Here is a 19,038-nt window from a genome sequence, read left to right as displayed (position 1 = left end):
GAAATTGAGAAACTATGGACCACTTTGCTTTGTTCTTCTTCTGGGGTTTATCTTATTCCTTCATTTGGAACATATTCCTCTGTTGTCTCATTTTGCCTAATTCTCTGTTTTTATTTCTATGTATTAGGTGAGTTAGTTACATTTCCTGATCTTGGAGAAGAGGCCTGATGTAGGAGATTCCCTATGGGGCGCAGCAGTGCATTCCTCTCTGATCACCAGCACAATATTCTCCTGTGATGCCTCCTATGTCAACCGCATTGGCCCTTCTGTTATGGTGGGACTGACAACTGTGGTAGACGGGGCTAACCCCTGGCACAGTTGACTGCCAGGCCCTGTCTCCCGTAGAGGCTGCCAGCCACTGGTGGAAGGGGCCATGTCCTGGCTCAGCTGGATGCATGGCCCAGGGAATCCCAGGGCTGGTGCCAGCCCACTGGTAGGTGGGGCTGGGTCTCATTGTGACTAGCTACTTGGACTGGAGTGTCCCAGGACTGGTGCAGACCAGTTGCAGGGGGGTAAGTCTCCGGCACTAATAAGTAGAGGGAGGACTCCAAAATGGTGCTTGTCAGCATCAGTGTCCTCATTGTAGAACAAGCTCCCCAAAATTGTTACGGCCAAGAGCTGGGTCCCCAGAGGATGTTCCAGTTGCTTCCTGCCACCCTGGGAGGCTCTCTAATATCAGCATGTTAGTCTGACCCAGGTTCCTTTCAAATTACTGCCTCTGCGGTGGGCCTCAGAGTATGTGAGATTTTGTATGTGCCTTTTAAGACTGGGATCTTTGTTTCCTACAGCCCTCCAGCTCTCCTGTATGCAAGCCCTGCTGGCCTTCAAAGCCAGATGTTCCGAGGGCTCGTCTTTACAGTGCAGGACCCACAGGCCCCCCCAGAAATGAAAGCTTTTGCTCTGCTTTGAATGTTGTATTAAGAGAAGCCCTCTGATTTCTGCCACCATTCCACCCACTCACCATGACGCCCACACTCACCACAAGCCTACATCCACCTCCACACTCAGTCCCATCATTCCTCCTCATACCTTATTTCTTATTCTTTTACTCCAAGGACTTCATCTTCAGACATTGATTTTTTGTTCCTTTATCTTTATCTACCACCCAATGGAAAAAATTATATTCAGCTAAGGAAACGTGGGGAAAGATATAACCAAAGTGGAATCATGTCACATTTGGGTCACATGTTTGCTCAAAAGAAGTTTCTCTTAGGCTTCCTTTCCATAGCACTGTCAAACTATAAGTGTCTTCAGATTTACTGTAGGATTTGGGATGCCAGTTGAGCAGCTACAGTCTCCTTATCTAGATTCGGATTTCAACCAGTGAAACCATTCCAAATAGCTAACATGTTTCCCTACAATGGCCAAAAAAGCTTTTTCTGGTAAACACTGCCAGATAGACAAAACAGAGTCACCTAAATTGTCACTTCGAATATACAGCCATCTTTTACGCAAGAAGAGATCATCTCCCAAAGATGATCTGTTTCACTGGCACAGAAAGGACAGGTAAGGTCAGTATCATTAATGAAAAATATGAAGAACTATTTTATGAGGAAAAGAATAGTAGAAGAAACAAGTAAATGGAGAAAGGAAAGTGAGGCAAAAGGAAGCACTAAATAATAAGGGCAATTGATTTGACCAAGAGCATGAGACGACTCACATGGTAAAGACAGGTTTGGAATTTAGATTTTTAGACCCCTAGTCCAGAGTGATTTTCTCTACCCACAGTTTCCTAATCAGCCTGGCAAGAATGGTCTATAGGTATACAAATATTGATTCCTTTTACACAGGCACATGGAGAAATGGATGGGAGGAATACATAAGCCAGTTGCCGCTGATTAAAAATAGACCCTTCCTAAGCTGTGAAAAAGCCAGAGAGAGGCATGGACATATATACACTACCAAACATAAGATAGATAGCTAGTGGGAAGCAGCTGCATAGCACAGGGAGATCAGATCGGTGCTTTGTGACTGCCTGGAGGGGTGGGATAGGGAGGGTAGGAGGGAGGTAGACGCAAGAGGGAAGGGATATGGGAACAGATGTATATGTATAACTGATTCACTTTGTTATAAAGCAGAAACTAACACACCATTGTGAAGCAATTATACTCCAATAAAGTTGTAAAAAAAAAAAAAGTCGGGGGCTTCCCTGGTGGCGCAGTGGTTGAGAGTCCGCCTGCCAATGCAGGGGATGCGGGTTCGTGCCCCGGTCCGGGAGGATCCCACGTGCCGTGGAGCGGCTGGGCCCGTGAGCCATTGCCGCTGAGCCTGTGCGTCCGGAGCCTGTGCTCCGCAACGGGAGAGGCCACAACAGTGAGGGGCCCGTGTACCGCAAAAAAAAAAAAAAAGAAGTCAAAAGAAGAAACAAGCATTGTAACACTATTAATTTTCTGAGAAATCACTACCAATGGAACTTTTTGTACTTTAAAGTGTACTATTCTAGCCAAGTAAATCTCTAATAATTAAAAAAAATAGACCCTTCCTATTTAAAAGAGGATGCTGAGTAAATATAAATTTCTTTGGGCTCTGTGATATAAAAAAATGTTTGGAAGCACTGTGGAGTCCACACCACAGTGAGACTTGGACGGCCAGTGTTTGACTGGGATAATCAGCTCCTTCTCAAAAATGTCCTGTCTCATGAGTCTGAGAGGACATGGAGTCTGTGTCGGGAATCGTGAAACCAAGTCCCGCCAAGGTTCTGTGGTAGGTATGAGGACAGGCAGTACTCCTGGAAGACAATATTATATTGAGGAGCTCTATATTAAGGAAGGAGATTCCTTGAAATTGTACTAAAAAGAGTGTTGAAACCTGAAAAACCTTTTCATACATCTGGGAGTAAGTAATTTAACACTGAATACTTTAAGTAGGCTGACATGATGAAGTGGCCGTTTTTTGCTACTCCCTCCTAGTGGGTAACAGAGACCAATTAATGTGGCTGAGGCTAGGGGTCCTCACTGTCCATGCTAATCTAATGTCAGTGTGGAGGGCTTCCTGAAAGAAGACGTGTGAGAACCTCAGAGTAATCACTAAAGCAACACTTGGATAGCAGGCAGCAGCCACAGCTTAATTAGAGCTGAACCTTCCACAGGCAGCCTGATCTGGGTAAAGAGGGCAGAGTTTCTCACCATTTTCCTTTTGTTGTCCTCTTTTTTTGATTTTAGAGGCCTTCAAGTCATGTAGCCTATGTCAGTTTTTTTTTTGTTTTTTGTTTTTTAATTTTTATTGGAGTATAGCTGCTTTACAATGTTGTCTTAGTTTCTGCTGTACAGCAAAGTGAATCAGCTATATGTATACATATATTCCCCTCTTTTTTTGGATTTCCTTCTCATTTAGGCGCCTGTATCAGTTTTAAAACATGATTCCAGGGCTTCCCTGGTGGCGCAGTGGTTGAGAGTCAGCCTGCTGATGCAGGGGACACGGGTTCGTGCCCCGGTCCGGGAAGATCCCACATGCTGCGGAGCAGCTGGGCCCGTGAGCCATGGCCGCTGAGCCTGCGCGTCTGCAGCCTGTGCTCTGCAACGGGAGAGGCCACAACAGTGAGAGGCCCGTGTACCGCCAAAAAAAAAAACCAAAAACCAAAAAAAAACAAAACATGATTCCAAATTATTTTTATATTCCTGTCATCAGGAAGAGGGGTCTCTGCCTCCTTCTCTTGATTCTTGGTAGGTTTATAACTGGTCACAATGGAAGTGATGCTATGGGACTTCTGAGACTAAGTCAGAAAAGGCCATGCAGCCTCCAACAGTTCTTTTTAGACACTCCCTTATGGAACCCTGAGCCATCACATAAAAAGTCCAACCACTCTAAGTCCTCTATGCTGTGAGGAGGCCCAGGTCACATAGAAAGGCCAAGTGCATGTAGTCTAGTCAGCTAGCTCCAGCTGAGATCCCAGCCAACAGCTGGCATCAACTGCCAGACATGTGAGTAAAGGTGGCTCCAGATGACCCCAGAATGTAGGTGTTGAGTCACTCCCAGAACTTGAGTTTTACCAGGTGAAACCCCGGGCATCGTGGAGCAGAAACAAACCACTCCTGCAACAGGCCTTTGTAACCTCCAAAGCATATCATGTAAGCTGTCATACTGCTCACTGCAGAAGGTCCAAATTAAATGTTTTGTTACTTTCCCCCATGTCCAATGCCTCTCTGCTGCAGATGTTTTAACATTTTCAAACAGTCAAACATTAATACTGAAGCCCTGTAAATGGTTATATTTAATAAGAATTAATTAATACCTTCTCACACCGTATCTCTGGATTTAGCATTAAAATCCATTTCCAGGGGCTTCCCTGATGGTGCAGTGGTTGAGAATCTGCCTGACAATGCAGGGGACACGGGTTCGAGCCCTGGTCTGGGAAGATCTCACATGCCGCGGAGCAACTAGGCCCGTGAGCCACAACTACTGAGCCTGCGCGTCTGGAGCCTGTGCTCTGCAACAAGAGAGGCCGCGATCGTGAGAGGTCCGTGCACTGCGATGAAGAGTGGCCCCCACTCACCGCAACTAGAGAAAGCCCTCACATAGAAACGAAGACCCAACACAGCCAAAAATAAATTTAAAAAAATACGGGAGTCCATGTATTAAAAAAAAAAAAAAATCCATTTCCAGATGGAGAAATGACATATGGCAAATAACTGATAAAGGTGGACTGATCAGAATAGCAAGAATCCAGTTCCTGACACCCAGCTCTTTGCTCCCTCCCCAGGGAATGCTTAGTGACTATAAACATAGGACAAAGAAGATAGGTGCAATAAATGACCTCCATTCCCTGTCACTTGTTTTAATACTTCCATGTTCAGTATTTTTCCCCAAGGAAACAATTCCTTTGCTAAAAATACAACCCCTCCTCCACAAAATCTATGTAGTTCTACAAAATATTTGACAGCACTAAAAATGGTGTCTAGTCACAGTCTATTTATCTAGATTGTCAAGAAAAGATAAGACAATCTGGAATCTAATATAAGCATTGAACACTTTGTTTTTTTTACTAACTAGAGTTGAAAATAAACAATATATTTTTCTTTTAACCCAAAAGGTTGCTAGTTAATACACATACCAGCAGAACTCTCAAACAACCGACCTTTGGGTGTGACAGCAGCACACCTGTACTACTACTGTAAGCCTGGCTTGGCAAACAGAGATAGGTCAATAAGTCATTGATTTTGTGCTGCAAAAAAATCCTAAAAGCTAATGATTACTTGAGTCTCAAGCTTGATGCCAACCGGGAGCTTCTCACATGGAAGTAAATTGTATCATCTCAGAGTTACTCTGGGCTTCCTACTATTAATACATCAAAATGCCTTTCACTATAGAAGGAACTAGGAGAATATAAAATAAAGGGAATCTATGAAATACAGCTCACAACATGATCTACCTTGTGAAGCCAAAGTACAAATCATGAGTTGTACACTAATGACCTATTTGTGGCAATTTAGGAAGAACACGGGACAGGACTCAGAACACTTGGATTCTAGACCCAGCTTTACACCAATATACATGGGACCTTGGGCAAATCTCTAAACTTCTCTGGCTTACAGGCATACCTTATTTTATTGAGATTTGACTTTTTTGCACTTCACAGTGCTTTTTTTTGTTGTTTTTGCACACTGAATGTTTGTGACAACCCTGTGTTGAGCAAGTCTATCGGTGCAATTTTTCCAACAGCGTTTGTTCACTTCCTGTCTCTATATCACATTTTGGTAATTATTGCAATATTTCAAATTTTTCATTGTTATTGTATTTGTTATGGAGATGTGTGATCAGTGATCTTTGATGTTACTATTGTAATTGTTTACGGGTGCCACAAACTGCGCTCATTTAAGACAGTGGTTCTCTCTCCCTCTCCTCTAGCCTCTCTAATCCCTAGACACAACAATCTTGAAATTAGGCCAATTAACAACCATACAATGACCTCTAACCGTCCGAGTAAAAGAAAAGCCACATGTCTCTCACTTTAAATCAAAAGCTAGAAATGATTAAGCTTAGTGAGGAAAGCATGTTGAAAGCCAAGATAGGTCTTGCACAAAACAGTTAGCCAAATTGCGAATACAAAGGAAAAGTTCTCGAAGGAAATGAAAAGTGCTACCCAAGGAGCACACAAATGACAGGAAAGCAAAACAGCCTTCTGGCTGACATGGAGGAAGCTTTAGTGGTCTGGATAGAAGATCAAACCAGCCAGAACATTTCTTTAAGCCAAAGCCTAATCCACGGAGAGGCTCTAACTCTCTGTAATTCTGTGAAGGCTGAGAGAGGTGAGGAAGCTGCAGAACAAAAGTCTGAAGCTAGTAGAGGTTGGTTCATGAGGTTGAAGGAAAGAAGCCATCTCCATAACATAAAAGTGCAGAGTGAAGCAGCAAGTGCTGATGTAGAAGCTGCAGCAAGTTATCCAGAAGATGCAGCTAAGATCATTAACGAAGGTGGCTACACTAAACAAGAGATTTTCAGTGTAGACAAAACAGCCTTATATTGGAAGAAGATGCCATCTAGGACTTTCATAGCTAGAGAGGGGGAGTCAATGCCTGCCTTCAAAGCTTCAAAGGACAGGCTGACTCTCTGGTTAGGGGCTAATGCAGCTGGTGACTTTAAGTTGAAGTCAATGCTCATTTACTATTCCCAAAATCCTAGGGCCCTTAAGAATTACGCTCAATCTACTCTGCAATCTAGAAATGGAACAACAAAGACTGGATGATTATATTTACAACATTGCTTACTGGATATCTTAAGCCCACTGTTGAGACATACTGCTCAGAAAAAAAAATACTTTTTTGCTAAAAATATGCCAAACTATTTTTTAACTAAGGTGTGTACATTATCTTTTAGACATAATGCTATTGTACAGACTATAGTATAGTATAAACTTAACTTTTATATGCACCGAGAAACCAAGAAATTCGTGACTCACATTATTGCAATGGTCTGGAACCAAACCCGCAATATATCTGAGGTATGCCTGTACTTTAAAACCAGAAAATTGTACTAGATTGTCATATGGGAATGTGGATTCTCAAATAAGTTTGTGCATTTAAGCCAGTTTCTTATTCCTAGGATTCTCCATGCTTATACTACTCAGAAGTTTGTCCTGCCTTTCCTTTGCCTATGTTTTTCACACACACACACACACACACACACACACACACACACACACACACACACACTTTTGTTATATACATGTTATATTTATTTTTATTTTTATAAATGTAGTGTAAGCCCTGAATGGGTGTTTTTTTTTTCTCTTTTGTAATGCAAGTGCCTGACTTAAGCTTTGATTGCTGTCATCCACTACAAAGAGTCATCCCCCTCAAAGAAAGCTATCTCAAATGAACACATTGCCAGTCACAGAAATAGAGCCAGGACATCACCGCCACCCCACTGTAGTCTCCCTTGTTTTAGAGATCTTTGTTGATTTCTGTAACTGACCACTTGGGCTGCTTTTTTTTCTCTTTCTGTGCTTAAAATTTCCACTTATATTTAAATTCACCAATAAAGAGTGAGCCCGTGAAATCCTAGGCCCCCAGCCTCGATCCCCCAAAAAACAGAACCCCAGCCTCATGCTCTCTCTCTACCGGCAACCTTGCTGTGTGGCCCCAGGTGTAATTTCCAGGACCTTTAAGTAATAAAACTTTTTTTTTCCAAGTTTGGTGATGGTTATTGCTGAGGACATCTTGCAGTCATAATAAGAACCATAAGGGCTGGTCCAGCCACAACACTGGTTATAAATAGACTGAGACCGGCACAAAACATTTACATAAATTTTATAACATATGTATATTTCAAGCATTCAGAAAACTTAGAAAATATTGAATGAAAACCAATATACCCATCATTCAATCTTAACAAATACTATCATTTTACCATACTTATTCCTGATCCTCCTTTTCTAAAATAAATAAAATGTTGCAAACATAACTAAAATAACCAAACGGAACCACCAAACATAACCATCACCCCACTCCAATGCTATTCCACTTCCTCCCTCATCATACTGTAATATCCAGAAGTATGTACAGAGCTTCCAGTTTATATTTTTATATTTTACTACACCTGTATAGCATTACCAATGTAATATTCTCTGGACTTTTAAAACTTACATAGATGGGATGATACTGACCATATCTTTCGACAACTTGCTTTTTCCCCCCAACTTTGTTTTCCAGATTCGTTCATGTTCATTCATTTAAACACTAGTATGTTCATATGAACATATAACAACTGATATATCTATTCCTTTATTGCTAGACATTCGGTGCTTTGTGACCACCTAGAGGGGTGGGATAGGGAGGGTGAGAGGGGAACGCAGAGGGAGGGGTTATGGGGATATATGTATGTGTATAGCTGATTCACTTTGTTATACAGCAGAAACAGCAGAAACTAACACACCATTGTAAAGCAATTATACTCCAATAAAGATGTTAAAAAAAAACAAAAAAGAACACAACTTATTATTGGAGGAGGCTTTTAGAGTTCAGAAATCCTGTTCCTAGAGCTCAGAGTTTCTTTTGTTTTTGTTTTGTTTTGTTTTTTAAACTACAGTGGACCCCGGAACAATGCAGGTTTGAATTGCATAGATCCATGTATATGCCGATTTTTTCACTAAATACATACTACAGTACTACTGGATCCACAGTTGGTTGAATCCACAGATGCAGAACCATGTATGCAAAGGGCCAACTGTAGAGTTATACTCAGATTTTGGACTGTGCAGAAGGCTGACACCCCTAAGCCCCCCATCTTGTTCAAGGATCAACTGTACCCGTGTTGGTTTACTAGGGCCGCCAAAACGAACTACCACAAACTAGGTGATTTAAAACAACAGAAGTTTATTATCTCACAGTTCTGGAGGCTAGGGGTCCAAAATCAGGGTGTTGGCAGAGAGGGCAGATGTTCCTCTGAAACCTGTAGGAGGGAATCCTTCTTTGCTTCTTCCTAGTTTCTGGTGGTTTACTGGCCATCTTTGGCATTCTTTGGCTTGCGGCTGCAACACTTCAATCTGCCTTTGTTGTCACATGGTTTTTCCCTCCTGTGTCTTTTTCTTGTAAGGACACCAGTCATATCAGATAAAGAGCCCACCCTACCCCAGTCTGACCTCCTCTTAACAGATTACATCTGTAGTGACTCTTTCCAAATAAGCTCACACACTGAAGTACTAGGAGTTAGGACTTCAGTATAATTTGGGAGGGGGGCACAATTCAACACATAACACTACACATGTTGATAATTTGTTAAAAAGCTTAATGATGATAGACTTATTAAAATAGGATGTTCCCAAACGATCAATGAGAACTTGTGCCTGGTCCTACAAGATAGTGTACGACTAACTGAGTACTTATCCATTTCATCATTTTAAGTAGTTTTATAGTATTTGTCATGGGTTGAAGAGTATCCCCCCAAACTCATGTCCACCTGGAAGCTGAGAATGTTAACTTACTTGGAAATAACAGTCTTTGAAGATGTAATTAGTTAAGGATCTTGAGATGAAATCATTCTGGATTTAGTGTTCACCTTAAATCCAATCACTGGCATCCTTGTGAGAAAAGGAGAAAACACACACAGACACTGGGAAGAAGACCATGTGAAGACAAAGCAGAAATTGGAGCTATGCTGACATAAACCAAGGAATGCCAGGAGCCACCAGAAGCTTGAAGAGACAAGGAAAGATTCTCCCCTAAAGCTTTCAGAAGGAACATGACTGCCAAACCTTAATCTTGGACTTCTGGCCTCCAAAAGTGTGAAAGAATAAATGTCTATCATTTTAAGCCACCAAATATGTGGTTATTTGTTATGGCAACTCTAGGAAACTAATGCAGTACTCCTTTTATGTAGATTGGGAAAAATTTATTTCAGCAATCCCTTATTGTTGAACAGTTAGGTTGTTTCCAATTAAAAGAACATAGTAAGACAGGGACTTCCCTGGTGGTGCTGTGGTTGAGACTCTGCGCTCCCAATGCAGGGGGCCCGGCTGGGTTCAATCCCTGGTTGGGGACCTGGATCCCACATGCATGCCGCAACTAAGACTTCACATGCCACAGCTAGGACCTGGTGCAACCAAATAAATAAAATAAATATTTTTTTTAAAAGAGAACATAGTAAGATGCTAAAAAATGTACTTGATGAAAAGAAATGGAGAAGATATCCAAATAACCTTGAGATAGGCAGTTATAAATGGGAAGAAGCTACCAGAAAAGAGATTTCAACTCAAAATAAACTTTGTCTAGTAATCAGTACAGTACAAACTGGGAAAATGGCAGCCTAGGGAGGTAATAAATCTTCAATCTTTAGGCACAGAGCTGAGTATTTGGTGCAAATATTTTAGAGGATATTTGAGCACTGAATCGTGGGTTGAATTTGATGACCATTAAATTTCCTTTTATTCTAAAAGTTTATGAGTCTATCCCTTAGGGGATAGTACCATGGGGGAAAATGTATGAAAGAAAAATATCACAACTGAAGAAATTTAGTGAAAGGGCAAGCTGAACCCCACACAACTCTCCAGCTCTCAAGAACATTACCATTTTGCCATTTGGAAACAGGAGGTTTAAAAAAGAAATTAAAAAAAATAATGTTAATGGCAAATCACATCTGCTGTGACAGGCTTAGAAGGAATGATTCATCGCACATTAGAGTTAGGAGGGATTTTGAAGATCTTCTTGTTCTATCCCCTCAATTTATTATATGAAGGAACTGAATTCAAGAAAAACTGAGTGGTCTTAAGTCACTTACCTAGTTAATGATAGAAGCAAGACTTCAATCTAGATTTTTAGATCCAACTGTCAAATCGATTTTAAAATTTGTTTACATTTTCAGGTAACATGAGACCTAGAATTCTCTGGCATTTGTTCTTTTAAATGACATTTAAAATCCTAGTTCTGAAGGTTGCAACAAATTACACTTTACCAGAGGATAATTGTATAGATATTTTTTTCTTCCTTTAGGGCTTTCCAAATACACAGATCCTTTATTTTTCCAATTATGAATCACACCAAGGTGGTGAGATATGGAAATCTTGCAAATATACTGAAAGGATATAATCATCTGCATACTTGTGAACTAGTCCAATATTAAATATATTTATGCCCACATTAGCTAATCTTAAAGAATTATCATGTTCAAGTTTTTTACAATTGAAAAAATTATGATTCTTTTTCCCCCATAAATGAATGTGAACTTAATATTGTGGAAATTTCATGTTTAAGTATTTCTCCTTCAGTGTATAATACTGTTACTATTCAATCACCTTTCAAAATACCCCCAAAAGACTATTCATAGAATATAGAAACTTACAGTAATTTGATTATGAAATAAAAACATAAAACATTTTGTCAACAAAAATGCATAGATATAAGGCAACAGTCCAAAATGTTAACAGTATGAGATTATTTTTCCCACTTCTCTGTGTTTTTCAAATTTTCTATAATGATTACATATTTCACATTGACAACAAAAATAATCTTATATTCTACAGATTAAAATGAAGCTAAAAAACAAAACAATATGAAAATCTGATTTTCTAAACTAAATCAAAGGCCTATCCATTCTCTACCTAAGTGGATAAAATTAATACATAGGATATGATTTGATATAAACAAAGTCATAAACCTGACTGGATGCTTCTACATAGGGATGTTAAAATATTTATCTATATGTCCCTTGGGTAGTGCATGATAAGAAACTAAACAATGTCATCGAGTTTCAAATGAATATGGGTGTTGAAGGTTGACTGATTTCATGTTAATATAGTACCTGGAATTAAGAAGTTTATTCGCCATGTTTTCCTTTTTCTTCTTAGCTTCCTTTGCATCTAGTCAAATTATGAAGAAAGTTTCTGGATTTTATTCAGTATGAATCTAGCTCGAGACCATTTTCAAACTAACATGCAACTGATAGGACCATTAAATTTATGAATTCTTAAAAAGGAGAAATAATATAATGACTTACATTATAGAGGCCTTTGCTTATCAAAGGTTACAGTAACTTGGTTTTCCAAATTACTATTTCCTCTCCAATTTTGCCAGGTGAAATTGGTCTTTCAGACATATTAATGGTTTATTCTAAAGAAATTCTGTTAACATTAAAGCGTTTTTCCATTATAACTAAGCTGAACAAAGACAGAACACCTATGAGATAAACTAAAACTGGTTCTTAACCTACAGTTGTCATGTTGGGTGTTTTTGGACATTTAAAGAATTTATTTATGGAGATGCATGCTAATTTGAAATATATTTACAAATATCACCTCCCATGAGGTAATGGCCAATTAAAAAATAAACACCTATTTTAAAAAATTGTATACTTCTCAGAAATATGATGTTTGCACCTTGAAAAATCCTGTGTAGAAAGAAAATGAGCAAGATAAAATATGTGCTATGGCTAGTAGTTTATAGACACAGGTTTCTACTGATTATCCACTGGCATGTTATTAATCAACATCAAAAATATCAACTAAGCCACAAATTATGTATAGCTCATTACAAAGAGTACTACAGATGGGGTACCCACTGGCATCCAGAACAAGAAAAAATGGGATTCCTAAATACCTAGTTTGATCCTTCATTTCCTTCCCTAAGTCTCCTTATTTCTAAGCTCCTGTATTCAATTAACATATATCCTTATTTATCCTCTCTCTACACTACTTCCATTCTTCTGGGCATGGGTAAATATCAACCCTTCTTTATTGGTAATGGCAGAGTAAAAAAGTTTATGAAGACAACATTTATTATGGATATTTTATTCTGACTTTCCAATTCAGGAATTCTCTCTTCAGTGGTATTTATAATCTTTGGTAGGCAGACTCTAAGAATCATTTGTCTCCAATGATTCACACCTCCTATTCATGACCTTGTGCAATCCCCTCCCCTTGGTTATGGACTGGACACAGTGACTTGGCCTTCTGACCAACAATCTTGTTAGTAGACTCGCTCTATATGCTCTTTCTATTGTAAGCTGCTCTAGCGGAGAGGCCCATATGGCAAGGAACTGAAGGATGTCCCTACCCAATGGCCAGTAAGGAACTGAGGACTTCAGTCCAACAACCTGCTTGCAACCACACAAATTTGAAGCAGATCTTTCCCTAGCTGAGCCTTCAGATGACACCCTTCCCCTGATGGATACTTTGATTGCAGCCTTGTGAGACTCTGAATCAGAGAACCCAATTAGGCCATGGCTGAACTCCAGATCCACAGAAACTGTGATAATAAATGTATGTTGTTTTAAGAAGCTAAGTCTGCAGTTATATGTTATGCAGAATAGACAACTAATACAGTGTCCTTAATTTTTTTTACTGTTTTGTTTTTCTAGTTCTTGAATATTTGGCTCTTTTACAAATCTGCAATGACATTTTTTATAGTTTCCAGTTCTATATTGAAATTTTCAATCTTTTATTCTATCTCCTTGAACATAGTAAACATCAATTTTAAAGTCTATTTCACAATCCAAATATTTGATGCCCCTTTGGGTCTGTTTCTATTGTCTATTGTTTCTGCTGATTTTCATTCTGACCGTCTTTCTCCTCTTGTGCCCAATTATTATATGGATATATTGTATTTGAAAAAGTTTTGTAGAAATAATTTGAGACCTAGGAACCTGTTCTCCTTCTTCAAACTTGCATCTTTCAGATTCCCAGGGCACTAAAAATCTCAGATCATGTTAATCTACTTTCAAAACTTCAGATTTTTCTAAGCTATCTAGTTGACTCAATTCTAAGCTATATTCTATGTGAATGGTTTGCTTCTAGTTCACCTTTATACCTTGAATGTGATCCTTCAGGGTCTCAAACCAAGGAATTCTACCCAAGTCCCAAACTTGGAGGTGCTGTGCTATAACTTCTGTCCTTCTAATCTCACAAGACTATTAAAATTCTACTCAACCTTTCAGCCTCCTCTTCTTGGTTAACAAATTCCCCCTCCAGAGCAAAAGCAGACCCAAGACTAGGTTCACCTTTCTGGATTTCCATTTTCTTCCTGATATCAGTCTGGCAATTACTCACTACCTTGTTACCTCTCTAATTGCCTTCAAGTGGATATTTGTTATATTTAGTCAGATATTATAGCAGGAAGATTGAACCAAATAATCTAGTCTACCATTTTGGGACACAGAAGTCAAAGGTTTCTTTTGTTTCTGTTTTTGTTTTTTAATAGGTTACTTCACAGCCTTCTAACCAGTCTGTGTTTGACCACCATTTGGGCATCTTCTCTAGTCTGATAAAGGCTCAACTCTGTAAGAGCATCCTAACCATTCTTCCACAACTGGGGAGGGTGATACTGTAGACAACCCAACATAGACTATAAAGGGAAACAAAATACTCCATATAGTGTCCAAATATTCTCTGGTTGCCAACTTTGGTTCTGTGAAAATAGACAAAATTTCTCCCAACCTCATGATTAATAAACTGTCAAAACAAAACAAATCAGGTTTCACTTTGCCTTTCATTCAGCAAAAGAGGTAGGGAACAGAAGTTCATGTATTTTGCCAGGTAACTAATATATCTTCTTTCACTCAAAGACCAGGTTTCACTTAATTATCTCAAATGAAATTGAACTCCTCATTTGAATTCAATTTATCATTCATGTATGTTGATAGAAAACTGAGATCCTAAAGCCTGAAAAGTAATCATAAAGGTTGAATTTTACCACTAGTAATACAAGTTCTTAACGGTAATCTGGACCTCAGGGGTCATAAACTCAATGCCTTAGAGACAAAACATTTAACAGAAATTAGTGAAGCATAACAGATGATGTTGGTCAAGAGAGTAAAAATGACGAGTGGGTGGTGGGGGGACTGGGACAAACTGGAGAGAGTATGTCCCCTCTAAAGGGACCCAGAGCAGACAAGTTCCAGAGTCTGTCTATTGTTAACACAAAAGAATGTAAACCTAGAGTCATCAGATTTTACTATTTTTCAAAAGAACTTGAAACCTGGATGTTTTAAAACCTCTCTCCCTTTTAATGTTGCCAATTAAGACAAAAAACCTGCACCATCTGTGGTAAAGATGAATGACATAAAACAGAACTCAGCTGCCAAACTAAATTATCCCTGATGTACATTCTGGCTTTAAATCCTGCCCACCTTCTTCATTAATGATTAATGATTAATTACTGATTAAGAGAGGAAACTTATTGGAATGCTTCAGAAGATCCTAATAAAGTGCTTATAACAAAAGTACTGTTAGTTTGCAAATAAAAGTCAAGTTTTACATGAACTGAAGACCCAGAGAAATACTTTCCAAGTGGCTAAACATCATGTAAGCTTTCATTTTCCTAAGATCATGACAGGTTCTAGTAATTCAAACCTAGAATTAAAATGATAAAAAGTACAGGTAGCTCATTTATAACGCTATTTGGTTACATATTTCTGCAGTATATACCTCTACAAGATGAATAAGGCCATAAGGCCATAGCAAAAATGACTATGACAATTCCCATTTTATATATATATTTATCACATCTAAAAAATGCTAAAGGTGTGAATATCTTATCTTTATATCAATACACAACTTTTTTTTTTTTTTTTTTTTTTTTTGCAGTATGCCGGCCTCTCACTGTTGTGGCCTCTCCCGTTGCGGAGCACAGGCTCCGGACGCGCAGGCTCAGCGGCCATGGCTCATGGGCCCAGCCACTCCGCGGCATGTGGGATCTTCCCGGATCAGGGCGGGAAGATCAGGGCACGAACCCGCGTCCCCTGCATCAGCAGGCAGACTCTCAACCACTGCGCCACGAGGGAAGCCCAATACACAACTTTTATAAAAACATTCTGAGGGTGTTTGTTTGAATTAAAATATTAAAGCATCAAGTTTATAATCATTTACACAGTTATCTATTCAAAAATAAAAGATGGGGGCTTCCTTGGTGGTGCAGTGGTTAAGAATCTGCCTGCCAATGCAGGGGACACGGGCTCGAGCCCTGGTCCAGGAAGATCCCACATGCCACGGAGCAACTGAGCCCGCGAGCCACAACTACTTAAGTCCACGTGCCACAACTACTGAAGCCCACATGCCACAACTACTGAAGTCCATGCACCTAAAACCCATGCTCCACAACGAGAAGCCACCGCAATGAGAAGTCTGCGCACTGCAAAGAAGAGTGGCCCCCGCTCGCTGCAACTAGAGAAAGCCCTCTCGCCGCAACTAGAGAAAGCCCGCGCGCAGCAACAAAGACCCAACGTAGCCAAAACAAAATAATAAATTAATTAAACATTAAAAAGAATAAACAAAAATAAAAGATGGTTACTTTCTTCTGTCTTCAGCTTTTCTAAACTGGTTAATATATAAGTTTTTGCTATAAGTCACCGATTTAAAACTTCATTTATTTTGTCCAAAAACTAAAAAGGTAAAAAAAAGTGATATCCCATTTGCATGCATCAACTTGGACTTCCCATCAATTCAATTCATTTCTAGAGAACATTACTTGCGTTTTAAATCCAATGGTAGTTCCTTTACATAATTTTAAAAATAAATCACCTTATAACCATAACTTTCTTTTAAAGATGCAAAAAGCCAAAAATACAACCTACACATTAAACCCCAAACTTATGTCCAAACTACTCTAAAAGTTTCAAAAGCCAATTTCAAGCGTTAAAAGTTAATTACAAAAATTTCCAGAGTGAAATGCAGAATTCTGTAGGATGACAAAGAACACAAAACGTAATCAAGACCTGAGACAGAATTCCATATTTTTACATAGAGGGAAAGAAACAAAGAAATGTGATTGAGCTTAATTTTGTTCTAAGGATGACATCCAGAACATTATCTAAAGCAGGCTAATTATGAGAATACTCTTAAAGCTACATAGTCTTATAAGCTATATTTAATGAAGAGATAAGCTTATTTGGATAGTAACTATTGCTGAATTTTAGTCAACAGTGTGCTTATTACACACCAAGACAGTGATCACGTCTGTACATTTGGAATATTATTACCTGTAATTCTCACACTTTGTGGAGTCTTATTAGTCCCTGCTTTTTATTTTGTACTATTATTGTTGTCTTACAAAAAGTTTTTTACCAAACTTTGGAATACTAAGGCCTTTCATGAGAAATTCAACCTTGTCCAATCAAATATTGTCCAATGTCAATGTTGTTTACCCGTGGGTCTTTGATTTCTATTCTCAATATTGTCTGTATCATTTTTTCCCTTTTATTTTTTATTTTTTCCTGCCTCTGTCCAAAGCAACGATTTTTTCCGATTTCTGTAACAGTAAATGAGTAATTAAAAAATTATTGTGTGGTGGGAATGTGAATTGGTACAGCCGCTATGGAGAACAGTATGGAGGTTCCTTAAAAAACTAAAAATTAAACTACCATATGACCCAGCAATCCCACTACTAGGCATATACCCTGAGAAAACCATAATTCAAAAAGAGACATGTACCAAAATGTTCATTGCAGCTCTATTCACAATAGCCTGGAGATGGAAACAACCTAAGTGTCCATCATCGGATGAATGGATAAAGATGTGGCACATATATACAATGGAATATTACTCAGCCATAAAAAGAAACGAAACTGAGCTATTTGTAATGAGGTGGATAGACCTAGAGTCTGTCATATGGAGTGAAGTAAGTCAGAAAGAGAAAGACAAATACCGTATGCTAACACATATATATGGAATTTAAGGGAAAAAATGTCATGAAGAACCTAGGGGTAAAACAGGAATAAAGACACAGACCTACTGAGAATGGACTTGAGGATATGGGGAGGGGGAAGGGTAAGCTGTGACAAAGCGAAAGAGAGGCATGGACATATATACACTACCAAACGTAAGGTAGATAGTGGGAAGCAGCCGCATAGCACAGGGAGATCAGCTCGGTGCTTTGTGACCGCCTGGAGGGGTGGGATAGGGAGGGTGGAAGGGAGGGAGACGCAAGAGGGAAGGGATGTGGGAACAGATGTATATGTATGACTGGTTCACTTTGTTATAAAGCAGAAACTAATTAAAAAAAATTATTGTGCCTTACATTTTATGTGAATTAACCATACCTCAAATTTAATTTAAGCATTATCCAAAATGTGCTAGAATTTAATATAAAATGCAATATGCATAGCAATTAACTTGACTGGTCTATTAAAATATCTCAAGAAAAAAATCTAAGGTCTTTGCATCTAATAAATAAGTTTTTAGTTTATAGGGATCAACTATTTAGAATAAGTTAAATATACTTATGATGAAACTTACATGAATTTTACTGAACAAAATTTTCTTAAATAACAAATGTACTCAAGAAATGCTTTTCCAAATACAATTTCACAATAAAGTTGTTTATGATGGAGTACAATTTGACATAAGACGGTGGTTCCATGTTGGAGTCCGTTCAGGAAAGAGAACTAGGTTCTTTAATCAAAGTGAATTTTTTATTATAAAAATAATATGTATTTTCTGGGAAATTTATGAAACTGAAAAATTAATGAAAAATCACCCTAATTTTAATCACTCAGACCTATTCAGTTACAATGGTGATGTTAACAGTTCAGATATGAAACACAAAATTGAAACAGAATTGCAATTTTGAATGTGCTTATAAATATATTTAAATCCATGAAACTTGGTAAGGTCATCAAAGGAAAGATGGTGGATAAAAAAAGATGGAGTCTAGAGAAACCTGAGGTATACCAATATTTAAAGAAAGATTAGAGGAAGAACAGCAAAGGGGAATGTGAAAGAATGGTCAAAGAGATAGGAGGAAAATGGAGTATGTTTCATTGAAGGCAATAAAAGACACCACTTCAAGAATGAAGGGGTGGTCATCCACGCCAAATGTGACAAATGTACTGAGTGAAGTAGTCAGAGACTGTCCAATGATTTTACTACATGGAGGTTGATGATTAGCTGTGCTGATAAGCAGTTTCAGAAGAACCCAAGACAGACTGGAGCTATATACCTCATGAGACTCAACTAAAAAATTCCTGATTTAATGAGCTAATTAAACGGCCTTTTACAAAATAAATATATAGCAGTCAACAACAGCTATTACAAAGCCTTTTTTGAAGCTATAAAAAATAACTGAAATGAAAAAAATTCACAATTACAGAAGAATCTAGGCATGGAAATCTTCATAAAGA

General features: G+C 38.6%; 1 protein-coding gene across 4 annotated transcripts in view; it reads right to left on the bottom strand.

Moving 5' to 3' along the window:
- Window positions 1–19,038, bottom strand: part of MRPS30 (mitochondrial ribosomal protein S30) — a 58,883-nt gene that overhangs the window by 27,910 nt on the left and 11,935 nt on the right. Inside the window, exon 6 of one of the 4 annotated variants that reach the window (XM_081231271.1) lies at window positions 9,992–10,026. The exons of the other annotated variants lie outside the window; for them this stretch is intronic. Within the exon in view, the coding sequence (XP_081087397.1) occupies window positions 10,007–10,026 (20 nt within the window). The 3' untranslated portion in view covers window positions 9,992–10,006. Of the gene's footprint in view, window positions 1–9,991; window positions 10,027–19,038 lie in introns of those variants that run through there. 4 annotated transcript variants of the gene reach the window in all.

This window comes from Mesoplodon bidens (assembly GCF_964165515.1).
Source record: "Mesoplodon bidens genome assembly, chromosome: 4".
NCBI lineage: Eukaryota > Metazoa > Chordata > Mammalia > Artiodactyla > Ziphiidae > Mesoplodon > Mesoplodon bidens.
Note: the sequence above shows the minus strand (reverse complement) of the source record. Positions and strands in the feature narration are given on the sequence as shown.